Source organism: Mytilus trossulus, chromosome 11, assembly GCF_036588685.1.
Source record: "Mytilus trossulus isolate FHL-02 chromosome 11, PNRI_Mtr1.1.1.hap1, whole genome shotgun sequence".
Classification (NCBI taxonomy): Eukaryota; Metazoa; Mollusca; class Bivalvia; order Mytilida; family Mytilidae; genus Mytilus; species Mytilus trossulus.
Window position 1 is genome coordinate 34,249,425 of NC_086383.1, and position 22,240 is coordinate 34,271,664.

The 22,240-nt window shown below is 32.2% G+C and overlaps 1 protein-coding gene across 1 annotated transcript; it reads right to left on the reverse strand.

The window, feature by feature from the left end:
- Positions 1 to 1,837: 1,837 nt before the first annotated feature.
- Positions 1,838 to 16,083, reverse strand: LOC134689984 (uncharacterized). The gene is made up of 6 exons (XM_063549955.1): positions 16,058 to 16,083; positions 15,462 to 15,549; positions 13,935 to 14,183; positions 10,149 to 10,223; positions 8,808 to 8,882; positions 1,838 to 2,490 (listed from the first exon to the last, which is right to left on the reverse strand). The coding sequence occupies exons 1-6, from the start codon at positions 16,081 to 16,083 to the stop codon at positions 2,383 to 2,385; spliced, it is 621 nt and encodes a 206-aa protein (XP_063406025.1). The 3' UTR covers positions 1,838 to 2,382.
- Between the last annotated feature and the right edge of the window lie 6,157 nt (positions 16,084 to 22,240).

Below are 22,240 nucleotides of genomic sequence, written 5' to 3' on the forward strand. Positions count from 1 at the left end.
TTTATAAAATAAGTAACGTTATCAAAAGTAAAATGATTTTTCCATACATAGAATCCTACTGGGAGCTCTTTATTAGATATAATTAAAATATTATATATTTCTTTGGATGAAATTTTGTCCAGTTTGTTATTGATATTTCATACCACATCTTCTTTTTTATATTGACTCTTTAGATCGATACAAAGTTGATATGTTTTAAACTTAAAAGGTTAAGACGTTTTCCAAATCTGGTTAAGGTTATCTATGTCAGGGGATTACGACACTATCTTAACTGAAAATAATATATTCGCTGACAGTTTTTAACGGACTGAACCACTTGCGATTAGGTGTATTCTTACCCTGATTTTCTTTGTATCCTTATATAATCAGTGTGACCCAGATTGTCAAATGAAGCTTGGGGGTCATCTCGTTGGACCCATCTGACACAAGTCAGATAATTAAACTGTTTTATGGCCTCATAAATTGCAGTTTTATCCTTTCTACCTGGAAACAAAATCGTTAAATATATTTCATAAAATATGATACAATTAACTACTGTTGATGATGTTGAAAGACTTTATCAAAATATACGGATGAATGTCTTGTGTTTGAAGAGTTGCTACCGTCAATTAAGAATTTAACATGTGCAAATTTATTATTACAGGCGACATGGGATTATACTGGGAATGTAAAGTAGAGCCAGTAAAACTCGTAAATTTGTGATCGTCAAATCCTCACCTGACAGTGGCAATTCTTCAAATACGGTGCTGTTGTTAATGAACTAATACTATACTTGTAAAAATGTAATTTGAAAATAAAACAACTGAAATATCCATTAAACCGTGCAATTGTTTCGGAAAGTCATCCAACCAAAAATGCGTTATATATATCAATTTGCATTACATTTTTTTATTTTTTATCGGAAATTATCAAAATAAATGGATACAGCAGATCTAATATACAATATGGTGATCGGAAGCATTATACGTACATTTCAGAAAAGTTTGTTTTAGTCTCTGGTGCTAGTAATAAAATATATGCATTCGGCTCGCCTCGGCAGATATAGGGTTGCGGAATCTGCCGAGAATTGCCGATTGCAAATTATAAGAAGATATCAAATGGTTAATTAATTAAAAAAAACGTGGACGATGTAAAGGACAAAAAAAAGACATCTGCAAGGACGATCAAACACATTCCATAGAATATGGGGGAAGATCAATACGAATTCCAAACCGGGAATTGACATAAGTGCTCCGAGTGGGTAGGCTGTGCTCCTTTTATACTACTAAACATCGTCGTACTAAGGATTGGTCATGAAATAGGAAAGGACGGTGTTATTGTTTCTATGACACACCAAACATAGTCTCGTAGAATAATATAAAAACGTGAACAGCAGTCAATCACAAATACCACCGAAAATGACACAAAATACTTAACAAGTTTACTGTACACTCTTAAAATAAATGGAAATGGTACAGTAACCTATATGTGGTGAATCATATATCTTTGGGAATCATACCAGATTTTCTTTTTATTTATTTAAGCATGCATTTTAATACATAACATACAAAACCATCATCTACAAAAACCATTGATACCAAAATAGATTTCAGAATTGTGGTGTCATTTATTGGCAGAGAGATAACTGCAAAAATATCAATAAAAGACATTTATACAGATTCATGACAAAAGGAAAGCAAATAATCTCGAAATAAATGACAGGTCTGTGATTCTATTTAATGCTGGAGAATCGGGCAAGACGAGAATAGGACATAGTATCCGATTTTACAATTGACATTAGACAGAATATTAATGAAACACTACTTGATAGATATTAACAGCTGTCATTCGATTTGATTGTATATTTCAATGGTTTTTAGAAAGCTTCATGTAAATGAATATTGCAATGTAATACCGTTATATCCCAATAAGACAAATCCGATAACTACACATGCAGATTAAATCCGATGATGTCACAGTTTTGACATCATACAGCAATGGGTGTTGTTAAAACATTTCTGATGACGTTGAATCAAAACGAATTATGGATGCGTAGAAAAACATATAGGTCCTTGCATATTTTCCTTTATATTTAGTTAAAAGTCTATGGTCAATGTAACAAAAAGGATGACTAATCAAAGAATTTAACTCTTGATCGAACAACATGTTCGTGCATTCGTGAATTTATTTGTTGGTCGGTAACTCTTTGATTTTTTTTTTCTATATTTCAATCTTCGATTAGTTTCACTGTTATCTAATTATCTAATAGCTTTATACCTACAAATATGAAACACTTAAGTGAGAGAATCATATTTCAGAAACCTGTTTCGTCGGTTTTAGCTTTATGTTGCAAAAACCAGTTTGAAATTATTATCAACACATTTATATCATATAGATTTTCTTTTACACATAATACATACTGTACGTATTTGATGCTATTTCGTAGGGTATGATTCCTTTTGGCCATATTCTTTCCTGGTCTAATAAAAAATTCCTTTTGGTTCCACCAGGCTGAATAATTAAAACATAATATTCAAATCAAAATCAATAAGCCATATGTTATGAAACACGTAATGAACATTATGAATACATTGTAACAGACGGGAATGTTATGTTAATAGTGGAGCATCAAAAATCACACAAATTTAGAAGTAAACTTACTTATCGGTAATTCGTATATTTTTCCTTTCATTTTACTGCCTAATATTTTCGAGTATCAACGTACCGGCTGTTTTACTGAAAATATTAGACAATATATTGTTTGACGTCATAATTATCGATAAACAGAATAATATGTAGTTTCGTTTTTGATACTGACTATATCATGTGGAATATCTTAACTCGCCCTAACGGGCTCGTATATATATTCCGCATGATATTGTCAGTATCAAAAACGAAACTACCTATCATTCTATATTTCTCAATTGGATTGTTTAATACTTTTCATGTCAGGGACTTTTATAGTCGACTATACGGTATTTTTTGTTTTGTAATTGTTGAAGGCCGTACGTTTTTTTATGTATTTGCTTACATCCATTTCATTTGACTTTTTGTGGATGGTTGTCTCACTTTAACCTTAAAATTATATACGCCTACAATATAGGTAAATACAATGTTACATTTGTTGAAATTCTACACAGTTCTCAAACATACTGGTAAAGTCCCCAAGCATAAGGCATACTTTTTTGATCTGCATTGGTCCTTGAAAACAAATCTTATATAACATTTGTGCAAAAGTTGAGTTCAAAAATCACTTTAGCAATAATTGATAAGCAATGTTTTTATAATAAGCTTTTTACAATTGTCGTTATATACAAGATATAGTTTGTATACTCTGAACTAGACGTGACAGTACAGTAAGTAGTACCACAATTTGAAGTGCACACGCAATCGTTATATGATATTAACTGTTGAAAAGTTATAACAAATTTTTTTTTGACACAGAATGTTCTTTGATTTCTTGCTTAGATGCAAGGCTCCTATAATTTTCACGTTGTCCGTCCGTCTGTCCGTCCATCAGTCAACATTTTTTTTTTGTAGAAACAATCACTCCAACAGTATAACTAGGTGGACAGAGACATTTTGCACAGTTGTTATGCAAAATATGTTGATATCTTAAGAAAACAAATAGCCAATCACTATTGGAAAAATTCTATGTTGTAAAATTTTGAAAATAAGTTTTACTAAGCAAAAAATATCCAAAAGTATAGATACATGTGTGAGACCAATGAAATTGTTCTTGTGCCTATTTTTAAAGTTAGTTTTTTTTAAATTAAAAATTTTGAGAAATAATTTTAGTTAGCGCAAAATCACTTATAGTACGGGTAGCAGGCCAATAACATTTTGCAGTGTTTGTTAATTAAAAGTAAATGTGCATATACATTTGATGGTAAACATTAGCCTAATAAGGGTGAAAAAAAATGTTAAAAATCACAAATGTTGATGATCATGTTTTGTGCAAGGATTTCAATGAAAGCTAACATGTTGGTATAACAATTCACTCGAAATTAATTCCTGGTTTATAAAATCTTGTGAAATTTTCTGAATTTGCAGAAATGAGTTATATATCTTTGTTTGAAAATCACCTATTTTGAGAAAGTTTTTTTTTTTATTCTTGGATTTCAACGAAAATTATAAATAGACGTGTTTCGTTTACAAATTAATTAAAGGTGACAAAAATAAAGCTTTTTGACATTTTAGAAAAAAAAATCGGATTATAAACTTTCTTTTGGTAACAAAAATAATAAAGTTTGAGAAAAAAATTGTAAAATCGTAAAGATTTTTTTTGTACAGGTATACTAATTATAGTACTAATGTAAGGTTATTACAATCCATTTGTTAAAAAATCGCAAATTCTAAGAAACACCATTTTGCCTAGATTGCAACAATTGATATTTATTTATAAATGTAGATACACTTTGCTATTCCAAATTGATTACTATTGATAATTTGATGATTTGTTTTAACATAATGTTTGCAAGATTTTTGATCGTATCAAAAAATTAAAGTAAGCGAGTAGCCTAAAATAAATGTCGGATTCTTTTTCTCTCTCCAAAAGAACTACATGAATATAAACATATTCAGTTTCTCTGTTAAAGTCTTCACAACCTATCGCTTTTGAAAAAAAAATAAAGTAATAGAAATATCTTCGCTGAACGATGCAGAAGAAGATAAGATGCTGTGCTTATTTAAAGACAGAAATTGACGAACTGTTGATGAATTTCCTGTTACCGAATAACTTAAATCTCACTATCATAAGTACTCGACGATTATTAAAAAGTAAAATCACAAAAATACTGAACTTAGAGGAAAATCAATTCGGAGAGTCCACCATCACATACATGACAACATCAAATAACAAAACGTATCAAAAACGAATGGACAAGAACTGTCATATTCCTGACTTGGTACAGGCATTTTCAAATGTAGAAAATGGTGGATTAAATCTGGTTCTATAGCGCTAACCCTCTCATTTTAATGACAATCTCATCAAATTCCGTTATATTTACATTGATGCGTTAAATAAACAGACACAATAAATAAAATAGTCAAAATATGGGTACATCAGTCATCATCGTATAACAATTTTAAAAGGAACAATTTAACAGAACACAAAAACAACTACTATCTACGAACACATTCATTGATTTGAGTGTCTGACGTCAGAAAATTGTATACGTCACATGAATTTGTCGTTCAATGTGCATACAAACAATTTCAAAATTTACATAGGCAATGTTAGCATACAGGGTTAGAAAATCAAAAGCATGTAAGTATAAATTTCAGAAATAGACCGAGATTTAAACTAGTCCAAAAGTTATATTTAGAATTTTTAAGAATCCACAAATAGTTAATTCCACTACGTGATTGCATGATTTTGACGTTTGTGGTTCAACGTATATTGTAATTCATTTTATTTTTAATACAGATAATAAGATTGTTTTTAATACACAATTAACATGGTTAAAACTAGTATTTTTGCTTAAAGCCAGGGTCACACATTCACGATTTTTACTGCCGTCCTTGACAGGATCTTTGCCGATTCAAATTTGTAAAAAATCTGATCACGATCCCGTAAATCGTGGCTGAAAATTGAAACTTAAATTAAAATTTGTAAAAACATTGATTAAATCAATACAACAAGCAAATACGCGTCCAGTCGAATCTGTCTCGATTATCCGATTCTCAATCCGATATTAATCCGACTTGTATCTCTCACGTGATGAAACATGACAGAATCTGTCCCGACAGCGTCCCGATTATACCGAATGTCATCCGACAGATATCAGACGGTGACCAGACAATGAACGACGCTAACGGGAAATATCCGTAAGAAGAACTGTCGCTATATTCGGGATGATCAGGTACTGTCGAAATGCAATCCTATAACATACTGATATACCGCATTGCAAACTGTTTGGTCTATGCTCAGTCGTATTGTGTTCTGTAATATTCGAGATTCTGACGCGGGTATTTTTGCCGAATTTCGTAATTATAGCGGGACTGTTCCGGAACGGTTTTGGTAAAGACGGTTCGCAATCGACAAGATCTGATTGCAATATGGCCTCAATCGGCTAAAAAACAGCAATGACATACCCGTTCTACAGGACACCGTCCGGAAAACACACAACATTGTTAACATATTTAGCCGAATCTGTCACGACATAGTCACGACATAGTGACGATTGTTATCCAACTTGACATAATCGGCTGAGTCTCCCCGAATGTTATGGAACGCATCTAACTGTTGAGGTGTTATGCCGACCTCTCTGGACCATTCCGATTCGTAGGAATCGGTAACGAACATATCAGACTGCGTTCAGACAATGACTGGACATTCCAAATCATTGTGGATACTTATCCGACTTTTTCACATTTCGTGTCTTATCGCTGTCTTATCTCAAACGGGAGCAATAACCGGCACGGTGTGAATGCCGCATTAGATATTGTTTAACTTTAGTATCATCTAGAGACGTTTATTATAATATTTATGTTATCATACTTGATATAAACTGTACAGGCAGTCTTTCAAGGCTGGCTGAATATAAAACCAACCTCTTCAATTATGTAAAAATGTCATGAAATCAGGTTACAGTTAGATGATTAATATGTATCTGTACATATTTTTTTAGGGATACTCACCTTTAGAAATTGTTGGCTTTGCCACGTTTTAATTGTAATTTATCTATGCGTTTATAGATTAACCAATGAATTTACAGAACCCATCTAGTTGTGTTAATATTTTATAGACTCTTACAACAAAATGTGCCAAGCATTTATCTATTCTATGCCCAACTAACGGTAATATGGGCGTTTTATTTCCCGGTCTCTATGTCGTCCTTCTCCTATCAGGTATAAAAAGCAAAATCACAAAAATACTGAACTCCGAGGAAAATTCAATCGGAAAGCCCATAAACACATGGCAAAAGCAAATGACAAAACACATAAAAAACGAATGGACAACAACTGTCATATTCCTGACTTAGAACAGGCATTTTCAAATGTAGAAAATGGTGGATAAAACCTGGTTTTACAGCGCTAAACCTATCACTTGTACGACAGTCGCATCACATTTAAAAAATATCGAAAATGATGCGTAAACACAACAAAGAGACACAATCGGTAAAAATGTCACAATCAAAGTTAAAAAGTATAATTCGGTGGGTCACATTCCTGCGGAGGGAACGGGATTGTAGTTACGACATAAGGAATACATCCGATATCTTCTATATAACAAATATATAAGTGTATAAGTGTTGGTTAAAACAAAATAAGGAGATGTGGTATGATTGCCAATTAGACAACTATCCACCAAAGTTCAAATAAAGTGGTAAGCAATTATAGGCAACCGTACCGCCGTCAACAACGAGAAAAATCCATATAGTCGGCTATATAAAAGGCCCCGACATCAAAAATATGAAACAAATCAATTGAGAAAATTAAAGCCTTATCTATAACAAAACAATTTACGAACAAACAAATATCACAGACGTGAACCAACGACAACCATTGAACTACAGGCTCCTGACTTGGGACAGGCACATACAGAATGTGGCGGGCTGAAAAATGTTTAGGAGCGCTCAACCCTTCCCTAACCTGTATCGGTGGTGTAACAGCACAACATAAGAACAAACAATACAAATCAGTTGAAAAAGGCTTAACTCATCCGATCGATACAAAAAGAAAAAAACCAAACAAAGACACAGACAGGACATGTCAGGGTATATATCCATCCCTCATCACTAATAATAAAAAGGACACTAAATACAGACCCAAGAGTACTCTAAAAGAAGCTGGTTATTAGTTGAAAACAACAAATAATAAAAATCATATACCTAAGACTAAAGGTTGTCTACAATGAATTTGTAATCACATAAACTTGAAACTTTGCAAATAAATTATTTGCAGTGTTGACTTTTTATAGAATACTAGAACACACCCGTGATATTACGGGTCTGTGACTGAATTAAAGTATATAACTATGCGCAAGCCTTATTTTAGTATTAGTATTGTCATCTGATAAAGTCATGCCGATTATAAGATACACAGTTTTTCCTCTGCTTTCAAATCTTTTTATTTGAACCCGTCGAACTGGAACTTATCAATTATTGGTAATATTAATTATTTGGAAAACAAAAGGTCATGGAATGGAGTATTTTTTAATCAACAGCATTGTCCTATATTAGTTTTAAAAAAGTTGAATTCTTTGATTCGCTGTTTTACGTCATGCCCTCTAACAAATTGAAGTGTATATAGCATATTAATCCTGACTACACCGTTTGGTGGTGCGCCTGGCAGATGCGGAACATACAGATAAGGTAATAGGTAACAGGTGAATATACTATTGGTATCGGTATTGGACTCGACCCGGAACTTCTTAATTATTGGCAATATTAATTACGTGTAAAACAAAAGGGCCTGGAGTGGTGTAATTTTTAATCTACACCTTTGTACTATATTAGTTATATATAAAGTTGAATTCTGTGATTCGTCGTTTTTACGTCATGACGGCTGACAAATTGGACCTCGTAATTTTAGTATTATAGATGCCAAATTAGGGTTTGGATTCAGATTTTCAAATCCTGAACAGGGAAATGTGAGAGTATGAGCGTTCTTCATAATTTACATGCATACTTTTACCACCCTACTATCTGCTATCTCTTTTGAAAATACATTAAGATCTGCATTCCCTATTGCCATTCAAAACAATTGATTTTGCTATCGTGTATAGACATTTTTATTTTTTGCAATCGTAAAATTCAGATTTTGATTCGTGGCTACTGTAATTGTATATGCAGTACCGATAACCGATGATGGTGTATTGTTACCTTTTCAACTATTAAGTCGTCATCATGGTTGTCCCCTATGAGTTTCGCTTTCTGTAGAGGCTTAGCACCATCAGCCTGTAAAGAAACGTATCTACTGTTATTCATAATATCAACACCTTGTTGGTGTCAACTTTAACTTTTTCCACGGAAAATGGACAGTAAAATAAAGTAAAATAACAAAAATACCGAACCACAAGGAAAGTTCAAAACGGAAAGCTCTTTATCAAATGACAAAATCAAAAGCTCAAAAACATTTAACATGTTAAACGAATTGAAATGAATTGTCATATTCCTGACTTGGTACAGGCATTTTCTTATGTAGAAAAAGATTAAACCTGGTTTTATAGCTGGCTAAACATTTTACTTGTATGAAAGTCGAATGAAATTCCATAGTTATCAGTATATTAAATAACAGAAAGCTAGCAAAGTGAAAGAGCAGAATGTTACTCTTCTTTTGACATTTTTTTCACGGTGTAAAAAGGTTGTCTATCACCCTCTGAGCGATTTTGTCAATATAAAAAATGAAAACATCACCATATAAATGTCATGCACCCGAAGCGCCTTTCTGAACTTACTTTCATTAGGAACGCCTAAAGGTTAACTTTGCCTGAGGGAGTCAAAAACTTAATTTCTAAATTTCTAAACGGACAATTTTAGAAAAGTTTGTTATAAATTATGTAAGTGCCAAAGTCCTAACCACTGAGCTGATGGTACCCCCGGGGACTGATAATCCCCCAACAGAGGTTTGCAATGCTGTAACAAATAAAAACAACACGCTATAAATTGCATACATCCGACGTGCTCTTCTGGATTTTCCGTCAGGAACGCTCAAAGCAGAATATTTGAAAGCCAAGGATGTATAATAACCTAAACAGTTGACTTTTATAATAAAAGAGGGACGAAAGACACCAAAGAGACAGTCAAACTCATCAATCTAAAACAAACTGACAACGCCATGGCTAAAAACAAAAAAGACAAACAGACAAACAATAGTACACATGACACAACATAGAAAACTATAGAATGAACAACACGAACCCCGCCAAAAACTAGGGGTGATTTCAGGTGCTCCGGAAGGGTAAGCAGATCCTGCTCCACATGTGGCACCCGTCGTGTTGCTTATGTGATAACAAATCCGGTAAATAGTCTAATTCGGTAGATCACATTTATGAAAGGGAAGGGAATTGTAGTAACGACGTGAGGAACATATCCGATATCATTTTTGAAACGGTAATTCCATAACAGTAAACCAACTGGTGATGGCGTCCGTAAAATTTACGAAGGGATGATTTCAGTTTCACCGTTTACAAATACAATGACCTATACAATACTGATAATAACCTGGTGATAATGTCCGTTGGTTTCTATTTCCATGGCTTCAACAACGTTCTCTAGAGGGTTGCCAGCTGATATTTCCTGGAAACAGTTAAACTATTAATAAATATAATCACTGTATACAAAATGCCCGTTCGTTTCTATTTCCATGGCTTCAACAACGTTCTCTAGAGGGTTGCCAGCTAGTATTTCGTGGAAACAGTTAAACTATTAATAAAGATAATCAGTGTATACAAAATGCCCGTTCGTTTCTATTTCCATGGCTTCAACAACATTCTCTAGAGGGTTGCCAGCTGATATTTCCTGGAAACAGTTAAACTATTAATAAAAATAATCAGTGTATACAAAATGCCAGTTCGTTTCTATTTCCATGGCTTCAACAACATTCTCTAGAGGGTTGCCAGCTGATATTTCCTGGAAACAGTTAAACTATTAATAAAAATAATCAGTGGATACAAAATGCAACTCTTGAAATACCACTTTTACTGTTTCTGTCATATATTTGTTATGTAGAATGAAAAAAAACCAGACTCTAATGTATAATTTTTGAATGAAATAAGAAAAAAAACATATCACGTGTACTGTTTTTATGAATTTATGATACAGATAAACTATGCAGACGGGTTTTCGTCGAGCCCAGTGCCATTCAGATAAGTATTATTTTCTTAAAACATAATTATCTATGTAGTAAAACTCAAAAAAGGTTTTGCCATTCATTTTGTTCAAATTGGATCAATTCCACTTTGCTGCTTTCGTCTTAATAACGTAAAAAATGTAATATGTATTCAATTTTATTTCTCTAATAATTCCTCGTATATATCCCAAATTGTAGATATTATGAAATAATTATGGACCTCCATACACATCTGAGGACATTCTGAAAATGAATTTTGGAGGTCCTAACATGTATTATTGTGGAACTCCATCAATATCAAAGATATCCTGAAATGTTAAATGACCCCTGACATAAAGTAAGTTTGACTGATTATTTTAGCAGGTCCTGAAATGTTCCAAGATCCTCAAATCAAATTCTGGCGGTTCTGAAATATTTAATGACATCATGAGATCGAATTATAAAGGTCCTGGAATGTTTCAGAATGTCATAAAATCTAGATATGGAGGCACTGATAACTTTGGAGGTTCTGAATGATCTTAAGTTACGCTGGATTGTAATTATGGAGGTAATGAAATACTTTAGAATCTTACTCAATACACTAGTTTTGAATAAATCCACGCTCATACTATGCACGCAGAGGATAATTAAGTGATGTTATATCGTTTTATTTGATAACAGCCAAACTGCTTTATTTCTAACGTAATATAAAAATGTTTCAATGTTGGAAAAATAGTTTGACGTTCTGTATATATTCAAAATTGGGTTCACAGTCATCCATGAAATACCTATTTTATGTATAAAGACATATAATAATTTTATTATTTTAATTTACGTTCCTTGTGTAAAATTTGGAAATAAGTATGGCGTTCATTATCACTGAACTAGTATATATTTGTTTAGGAGCCAGCTGAAGGACGCCTCCGGGTGCGGGAATTTCTCGTTACATTGAAGACCTGTTGGTGACCTTCTTCTGTTGTTTTGTCTATGGTCAGGTTGTTGTCTCTTTGATACATTCCCCATTTCCATTCTCAATTTTATTCTTCATTTGAGAAATGCTTTGACGTACGTGCTTTAAATCTGATATTTGGTTCACAGACGACATCCGTGTACTAACTAATTTATTTCTAAAGAAACATCAAAATGTTCATCGTTTGAAAACGGTTCGATGTGCTTTAAATTTTAAATTAGATACACAGTTCACAAAACATTCGTGAACTTCAAAGGTTACTTTCTGTCTTCTCAAACATTTTCAAAAATTACTGCTATTGAATTATACTGTACCATGACATGCGGACAATTTTTCGTATGCAGTGACCAAATCATGACCCTCTTCTTAGAAAATCGAAAATTGCATATTTCGAAGGGAAAAATCGTGTTGAATAAAAATATACAAATGTGGAAAACAGATGGTATAGACAGATTCTGAGAAAAAGAACAATATGCCAAATCATTTACAGCTGGTATAATAAAGTTTAATTATAATGAGGAAACGCATGGAACATTCTTACAAGAATGTGTCCATAAGACACGGATGCCCCACTCGCACTATCATTTTCGATCTTCAGTGGACCGTGAAATCGGGTTAAAAACTCTAATTTGGCATTAAAATGAGAAGAATCATATGATAGGTAACATATGTACTAAGTGTCAAGTTGATTGGACTTCAACTTCACCACAAACTACCTTGACCAAAGACATTAAACCTGAAGCGGGACAGACGGACGACCGAACTAACGAACGGTCGTATAAAAGGACGAACGGACGCACAGACCAACATAATGGCCCTATGTATGGCATAAAAACCTAAGGTTATGGTTCATACAAGAGTAAATAAATGATCATTGCTACTATATCCACTCATGGTTATGTCACCTTGACTAAAGTCGAGTGACATATTGCTATTGTTCAATTCTTTTTTCATTTATCATCTTTATCATTCCACACTTGTTTGTCAAGACTATTGTATGGACCAATTATAATGGAACTTATGAATAATGTTAACCCCCATGTGCAGATGTGCAATCGGGATTTGGCATTTCTAAGATGGTCGCCGTTGCCATGAAAACAGAAAGAATGTGTAAAATTGGAAAGTATTCCAAATTGAATGAAACTTTGTGGAAATGATCCTTTGCGTGTGAAGATATGCTATCCATCTTTTGAATTTTCTCGCCGTTGCCATGGAAACAGTACAAATGAGAAAAATAAAAATAAAAAACATAGAAAGATGTATTTTGATGCATATACATGATAAACATGTATGTGCATTCAATGTTAAAGAAAAACAAAATTGCTGCCGTTTAGAGGCAATTGGAATAGGGTGACATCCGGTATTTCTCGCATTGGCAATACTAATTCATATCCGCATGACGAATAATAAATTACCAAAATGTCAACTGCGATGTTAAATATTTATATCTGTACCTGCATTCTAATTGAGTTTATTCAATATCATATTTCTTTTATTGATATCTTTTAAAAGTTAATAGATATGAGAACGACATTGCACACTGTCATTCAATGAAATTAAAGTTGCAATAATATTATAAGTTGTACATTAGTGACAAAACAAACATATCCGGGTATTAAAATTTAGGCCAACATTTAGGGTTTCGTTGTTTTGCGTCCTGTGCTTGTAGGTATTTAATGATCTAAGGTAAAAACTAACGAAAAACGAAATAAACTGATTTTTGTTCTTCTTGTTATTAACGACAAATAAAAATAACAATAATTTGACGAACACTGATACACATTTTATCAAGTCTACGTTAACGATAGTCGAAAAAAAAATATTTAAAGTCTGACGGTAAAATGCATTCCTCCCCTTTTGTACGATTTAAACATGTTAAATGTAAATGATTTTCTGTTTCTGTCGATGCAGTTGGAAAAAAAATACTATTGAGTATTTTGCATAGTCATAATGATTGTCAGTAGTCATCTGAGACGCATGAAATATCCCAAGTAGAAGTATTCCATTTATTCGATTTTTTTAAATTTTAGTTTATATTCATTAAGTAGGGTTGGAGCCCTTGGAAAAATATAAACATGCATGTATCCTTTTTCAGTATGGGTTGCAATAAAATTAGAAGTGTCTTTAAAAGTACCATTTTAGTTGAATGCATCTGAATCAAATGGTTAGTTTGAAAATTCCACTTGATATGGTATTGATTTAAAGTTACCTTTGGATGTTCTAAATAATATTTTTCACTCTTACGACCTTTATTCTTCCTCGGTGTTTGACGTTGATTATTTTCTAACTTAAAATGACCTTTTCTGTCTCTGCGTTTATTTTCTGGAACAGGTTGGAGTAGAAGGTTTATTTTTTTAATTTGCTTCTCTTCCAGGTTGGCATTTAATCGTTGTAGTATTTCTTGCATTCTACGTAAATCTTGTGTTTTCGAGTCTGCTAATTTCTTCTTATTTTCTTGCTAAAAACAAAAACAAATAGTAAATAATAATATTCACATTTAAACTCTTAAATATTGATTCCTTAATTACTTTTTTCAATCAGAATATCAATGTTTGAAGATGATACACCATTACTCATTTATTACCTTGAAAGTTCATTTCTTTAGCACTGTAGTAAGTTCAAACCATCCTTAGTGCGTTTCAAAGAGATATCGGAAATTAATAGGGCTTTCCAGACAATTCACTTTGCTATCTTATTTAAATGGAAACTGGGGCGCTAAATACTGAATTATAGCAACCTTCCATATTAATGCAGAAAACGACCATATGCATATCGTGCATTGATGCAAAACAATGCTGTTGTACACATTGAATCACCAAATTGAGTCTGATTACACATTTTAAAATGTCAAACCTGTAAGGTGGTACATAACACTACAGGGAGATAACTCTGTGAATCAATTTAATTACGTTGTGTTGTAAAAGGAATATAAAGCTTCTCAATGATCAAAATTGTTGTTTGTCAAACTGCTCTATAACCAGTGTATTTTTTCTGACAAAACAGTTTTTAATTTTTTTATATTTTTGTTAAAGGGTCAAAGTAAACACTTTAACAACATTTTATGAAAATTAAACGAGCCAAATTAATTTTAGTGAAAGTGTCGGGTACCACCTTAAACGTGATTAAAATACGGATTATGTGTCCGCGCTTTGTTTACAAGTAATTAAAAAATACAAATTATGTATCCGCGCTCTGCTAACAAGGATTTATCAAGTAGGGCTCTGTTCTACTCTATCATCTGGAAATTACTTCAGCTAATGGAATGTTTGCTTTCAAATATTGAAAGGTCTGTATCATTACGACAAAAACCTACCATTTCAAAAGGCTTTTCTGTCAAAGTAACTGTGTTTCATTCAGATAGAAAGACAAACAATACCAACAACGGGAATTTATATACAAGTACATGAACAAAGGGGAAAATAAAGCAAAGGGAGAATAAGAAAGAAGTGATAATTTAAAGGGAAAAAAAACAAACAACACCGTGAATAATAGAAAAAAAAAGAGAAACAGAAAACAAAATTCAATAGAAGCGGTCAGTGTAACACCCTCATTCGATGAAAAACAGACAAGCATTCGACAGAACACCACACGAAAAAACTAAATATGAAGCCAAAAACAAATCCCATAAAAACACCGGATAGGACTCGTGTGTTCTAGAAAGGGTTGCAGTTTCTTCTTCACTTTAGGAGGAACATATTATGTCGAATTTTATGTCAGTGATATAAACTGTACTTACCTCTTCTTTTGCACTGTATCCGTTCCTCTCTTTTATTCTGTATACATCACGAAGAAGATTTCGAATATTATTTCTTTTGTCGATTTTGCTAGAATTAAATTAAAATAAAATGTATGTGATTGGTGCGTTGTACAGCACAAATAAATATGCATATTGAGGACGCTGGTTAATAATGTATATATACTCTGTATGTAATTAACCAGCTCGTTACATTGGATTATTTTGAATCGGTAAGCTGAAAAAAAGGTATGCTGCTGGACAAATTGTTTGGACTCCGAACCGTTAACCATATAATCTTTTTTCTGAAATGGCACATGTCTAGTAAAGAAGCACTCTATAAATCTTGTGCATATGTTCATTAAAAAAGATACAGGATATACGTAAGTGAGACAATCGACAAAAATAATCATGAAACAAATAAAGAGGGCAACGTACAGTCTATATATCATTTGTTTAATATTAAGGGGGCTCGCGGGTCTAAATCAATTTTTTAATTTAATATATGATTTTGCTATATTTTTGTATAAATTAACTTTGTCTTATACCTAATAGAAAAATGAAATAAAAAAATTGGGTCACCGTTCATTTACGCTCACAATCTGCCTTTGAAAAGAGCATGCATTTTTGCTAATGTCCTTTTTTTCTGTTGAACTAATAAGAGAAAAAGCGGTCATATAGAAATTAAAAAAGAACTAAATTACAGAAATGGCTAAAATTTTACAATCATTTAGTTTATGTACAGCTTTTTCGAAAAAAACAATAAAAAATATAGGTCACCGATGAGTTAAAAAAGATATTTAAATTTTAATGCCAAAAAATGGCATTTTTGCACCAAAGGGAGATAATTTGGAGCTTTTTCAATGATATCTACATTTTAAAAGTCATCTGGGGCCAACACGTATTGATTTTTTGGAATAATTTTTGTACCATATGATAAAGTAACAATTTCTTAAGGTAATTAATAAAATTTGTAATGACAAATAAACGTTTGATTTTTTTCTGAAAATTTTATACCCGCGAGCCTCCTTAACCCTTCGGTTTATTCATTGTTTTTTTTTATAGATTTTATGAAATAAAATAAAGTTTTATTCAATCCCGCAACACGTTCATGTGCGTTTAACAGTAATGTTATAGGGGAAATTTAGTTTTTATTTTAATCTTTAATATTCTCTACTGAATTTACATATAGCTTTTTTAAGACTCTCAGCGATTTAGGGGAAATTAAGTGTGTATAGCCCTCTTTGATATTCTATGATAAATTCAAATTTATTCAATGCTTTTCAGACTCTGTGTGATGACTATTTGATTGAGGAGAGATATTGATAATTTATGGAGGCCTGGTAAGAACTGAAAATAACAAAAGCAAACAAAATATCCTCTCCGTCAAATTGCAGAACAAAAACTGTTTAAAAAACTGATAGAAAAATGTCACAAAGCTGTGCAAAACATATAATGCAGCATAGCAAGACGTGACATATGCAAAAACTCCCCCGACCATCCTCATCTCCATGACAAAAACGAATTATCGTTACTTATCTAGGAGCTTGACTTGTTGTATTAAAATTTTTGCAGGACATATGATGACCACTTGATATCTTTTTCTTTGTGTCGGTAGGTTGTTGTCATCCTCTTGACGTATACCAAACTTGTTCTTTAATTATAGTTATTAATTACTTTAAACATTGAGATGAAGATATACAACAACAAAAAAACGAATTGTTTTGTTTTTGTATTTTTTCTTGGGAGGGGGGAGTGGGGAGTGATGGATGTAAACTGAACGATTTTTGTCATGTTTTACTCATTAGTAATTAAAATTTACATTAAAAATCAAACTTTATCAGTACTTTTTGTGAAGGTTGACAAAATGTTTTGGATTTCATTCCTATTGAGACCTAGGAAACACAGAGCGCAAGGACCTTATCGAGGCTTCCAATTTCGATCCAAACATTGTTATCAAATGTAATATTTCAACATAATGATACCAAGGATTGGTGAATTATTTTAAAAACATGCGCGAAATATACGTTATTTCCTGACACTTGCTATTTCAACATTCTGAGTCTCTACTTTTGCTCGGTTCTATCTTTCCATTTAAGTTTTCAGGCAAGAAACACGCGGGTGTTACGTCAATAATGATGTTCGTGAACAAATACATCTTTAGACAAACAATCAGTTTGAGGAATTTCCACTATGTCCATAGGTTCACCCACTGTATTGTAAAAAGTATGTAATACGTGTACTTCAAACAGCACAAAATCAGCCATTACAACTAGTTATTATAAAAAAACACATGAAATATATCTTTCCTTGAACTGGCTTCATTCTTGCTCATCTACAGTCATTCATTCGGAGTATATCAACTTTTTTAATAAATGACATATCTGTCACTGCATTCCCCAAGAACTTATAGTAACAGGTATAAATTTGATATGTATTATCACAGAAAGTGTGTTTAATAAAAAAACAATATCACCGTATTAATTATGTGACATGCACGTTGAACTTCTTAATGCTACTTACAATGATCAACATGTTTTAATGACTAAAACGCTATATATGAGTCTTTGAGAAAGGTTAACAATCAAGAGTGAAACAAACAACGATAAGATAAAAGACAAGATGAATCCTTTTCGCAATATAGCTAGAAATCAAGTCCATTTTAAGGGGGGGAGCCGGGACTTTTTCAATTGATTTCAAACCGTATTGACAATAAACAAATTGATGCATTATAATTGTCCCCTCTCAAACATAAAAGTTCGGACCAACACATTTGTTCTATGGCGTAGAATAGCAGTTATCTTAGCTAACCTCTTGAAAATATCGCATTGTGGAACAGTTTTAACGAATACATGAATAAATAAATGAATAAATAAATAAGTAAATATATTCAAATAAATAAGTACATATATTCAAATAAATAAGTACATATATTCAAATAAATCAGACACATGCAATAATTAAATATGTCCGCTATATATGTGCTATGTTATGTCACTAAAAATACAAAACATGCAACATGTTGTCATTCCCTAACTTACGGATGATTTGAAAATTTGTTGTTTGGGATTATTCATGGTTGACTAGTTCTATATTAACCAGTGACACGTGTCATAATGTTTAAGAAAAGGGACAGAAAAAGTATGAAACAAAAATAACCGTTTTTTCAAAACTATATTTTCAAAATGCACTGCATAATTTAGACCGCTTTAAAGTGTTTCATTTTATTTTATGTTTGTACATATACGAACAATGTATAGCAAGTTAAACAATCTTCCTGACTTACGAGTATTATATTTCTTGATACATTGATAGATGAGCGTTTTTTCACAAATACCGAACAAAAGAATATAGCGTAAACGTCAGTAAATGAACAAGCAACCCAACGAGAAAAATAAAATTTAAGAGGCATCAAATGTACATGTATAACTAGTTTTGAGTTTGAGAAATCAATCAATGCCATATGATTCTATTCAGATTTGTGGGTTTTTCGATTTACGAATAAATCAATAGGATAAATTAGTAATTGAAGCAACCCCCCAAAAAAAGATACATGAAATAACGAATTAACATAAGTTTACAAATACATACCTAAGTGCATTTAATAAAACATCATTTGAACTTATTAATAGATTTTTAACAATTGTAATTTTATGTTTATGTACCCGATATGAAGTTCTTCTAAAAATAAAAGTCACTTGAATGAGTATTTCTGGTGTATATACATGTATCACACGTGCTATCTACATGAACAATATACGGAAATGACACGGCTAAGTATTGTAAAGTTACTAAATGAAGATTACTGTCAAGTGTATATCCCCGAGCGAAGAATTTACTGGTTTGTCAAACGGTTAGGTGTAATTTGTCATATTGTAAAGGTTTGAATCGCGCTCATCTCTTCTTTTTTATAATATGAATTGCGCCAATAAATGGAACTTGACACATTCCCCATTCCCATTCTCAAACTTATATCGCGGTATTTGGTCTCATGTTATTCATGTCAAAATGTGATGGAAGGAAACGTTTCCCGTCCGTTTTTATATATTCTAAAATGATATTAGTTGGAGATTTAATCCAATCCAAACTAATAATTGTTTTGTTTTTATCCCGCATCTTTTTATATTGAATTTAAATAACTTTCTGAAATAAAACCCTAACATACGTGTATATCAGACGCTTAACAAAACGATAAACCATACGATTGATGAAACGCTAAACGATATCACATATCATACGATAAACGAAACGCTAAACGCTAAACCATACCATAAAACATACGACAAATAAAACGATTAACGATACCATGAAGCATACGTTATACAAAACCCTCAACGGTGACATTTACCATACGATGAAAGAACGATGAACGGATGCTGACCAAACGTTGTACGGACGCTATACGAATGCTGTACGAACGATGACCGAACTATATACGAACGATGACCGAACGCTGTACGTACGATTCCCGAACGAAAAAAGTGTTAACTTTTACGTTACAGGGACTGTAGTCATGTCAAGTTTAGGAATTTTTGTCAGATGTTCGGACTCCTTGTTTTTTTTTCTTACGATACAGGGTAAAAGATTTTGCCAAATATCACCCCTTTTCTTTTCATAGAAGACTTAAATAGCTTATAAAAGGTCTTTACCAAAATTAAGGCAGATTGTACATTTCTTTTCCTACGATTTGAGACCCAAATAATGCCAATGCTAAATATAAGGTAAAGTCCAAGTCAATCTTTTTCCGGCATTTTTTTCCCGAACGAAAAAAGTGTTAACTTTTACGTTACAGGGACTGTAGTCATGTCAAGTTGAGGAATTTTTGTCAGATGTTCGGACTCCTTGTTGTTTTTTTCTTACGATACAGGGTAAAAGATTTTGCCCAATATCACCCCTTTTCTTTTCATAGAAGACTTAAATAGCTTATAAAAGGTCTTTACCAAAATTAAGGCAGATTGTACATTTCTTTTCTTACGATTTGAGACCCAAATAATGCCAATGCTAAATATAAGGTAAAGTCCAAGTCAATCTTTTTCCGGCATTTTTTTCCCGAACGAAAAAAGTGTTAACTTTTACGTTACAGGGACTGTAGTCATGTCAAGTTTAGGAATTTATGTCAGATGTTCGGACTCCTTGTTGTTTTTTCTTACGATACAGGGTAAAAGATTTTGACCAATAGCACCCCTTTTCTTTTCATAGAAGACTTAAATAGCTTATAAAAGGTCTTTACCAAAATTAAGGCAGATTGAACATTTCTTTTCTTACGATTTGAGACCCAAATAATGCCAATGCTAAATATAAGGGTAAAGTCCAAGTCAATCTTTTTCCGGCATTTTTTTAAAAATCAAATATCTCTAAAAGGAGTTCCATCACCTATAGATATTTTCAGCTTACTTTGTTCCTTAGCTGATGTGATTTTAAATTCTAGATTTTTTTAATTTGACTTGACGACATCCTTAAATACATTTTATTCTTACCTTCTTTCCAAGACAAGGCATTTGTTAGTGGTATTAAAACACAAAAGAGATACAGTAGAAGCATTTTGATACTTCCGCTAGAATGTCGGCAAGATGAATGTGGTTTATTGGAATATGAATGTATATATATATACCCGAATCTCTTTTGGTTGACCACAGACGAGTGATTACTCTACCCGGATGCGTTGAACTACATTAAAAACATATTTTAAGTACTTTTAAAGTTTTAAGACACTTTTAAATTCATTGCGACACGCCCTCGAAAACGGATATGAGCATGTTTGTAAATATTTGCCAAGGCTCCCATCCTAACAAATAAATATAAACTAAATTTTTTTTTTTTTTTTAATAAAAATGGATCATTCCTAGTCTCAGATGAATACAGTTATTATGACTTTGCCAAAAAAACAACAACATTATCATTTAACTAGCAGCATCGTCACACATGGAAGAGGAATACAGGTCGTGAGAGGAAAATATATTATTTAGAACATATAAAAGTAGCTTAAAAATATCATAATTAACATATAAATCCATATAGTATGGTTATTGCAAACTTACTAATGGACCCGGATGCGTTGAAACATAATAACAAACTTCAAAGTTTTAAGAAACTACTTAATTCATTGCGATACACCTTCGAAACGGATATGAGCATGTTTGTAAATAGTTGTCAAGACTACTACCTAAACAAATAAATACAAACTAAAATAAAAAAAAAGACAAAAAAAAGACAAACAAATGAATCACTCCTAGTTGGGCTATTTCACAAGTTTAAGATGTTTCTTAACAGTTATTAAGACTTTAACAAACAAAAAACATTGTTATTTTTCCATCTGCATCGACAGAAACAGAAAATCGCTGGTAATTGTCAAAGAATCTTGGATGAAAGGGTCGACAGCATTCATAATTTGCGATTTATAAATTACAGAATTGTAAAATAATTACTCATTATCTTTTAAATGTCCTAATTTTTTTTCTCGCGGAAATCCGTATCTTTTATTCTTGTTAATAATCTAGACAATAGACAATTTTTATTTTTAAAAGGATAACAAAATAACACCACATCAAACATGAGTTCAAATGATGTAATTCCTTGTGAAAAAAAGGAACATTCCTTTCTAACCAATATCAAGGCTCTTAAATTATTTTATGCAGTTAATGGTTATCCATGATTTTAGTTCAATCATTATAAATTACTTGCATGTGTAGCTAAAACACATGACATGTTTTAGTTATATAGATATAAGATTAATTTGTTTGGCGTTGTCAATATTTGAAAACTGGCTGGAAAGCTAGAGAGAA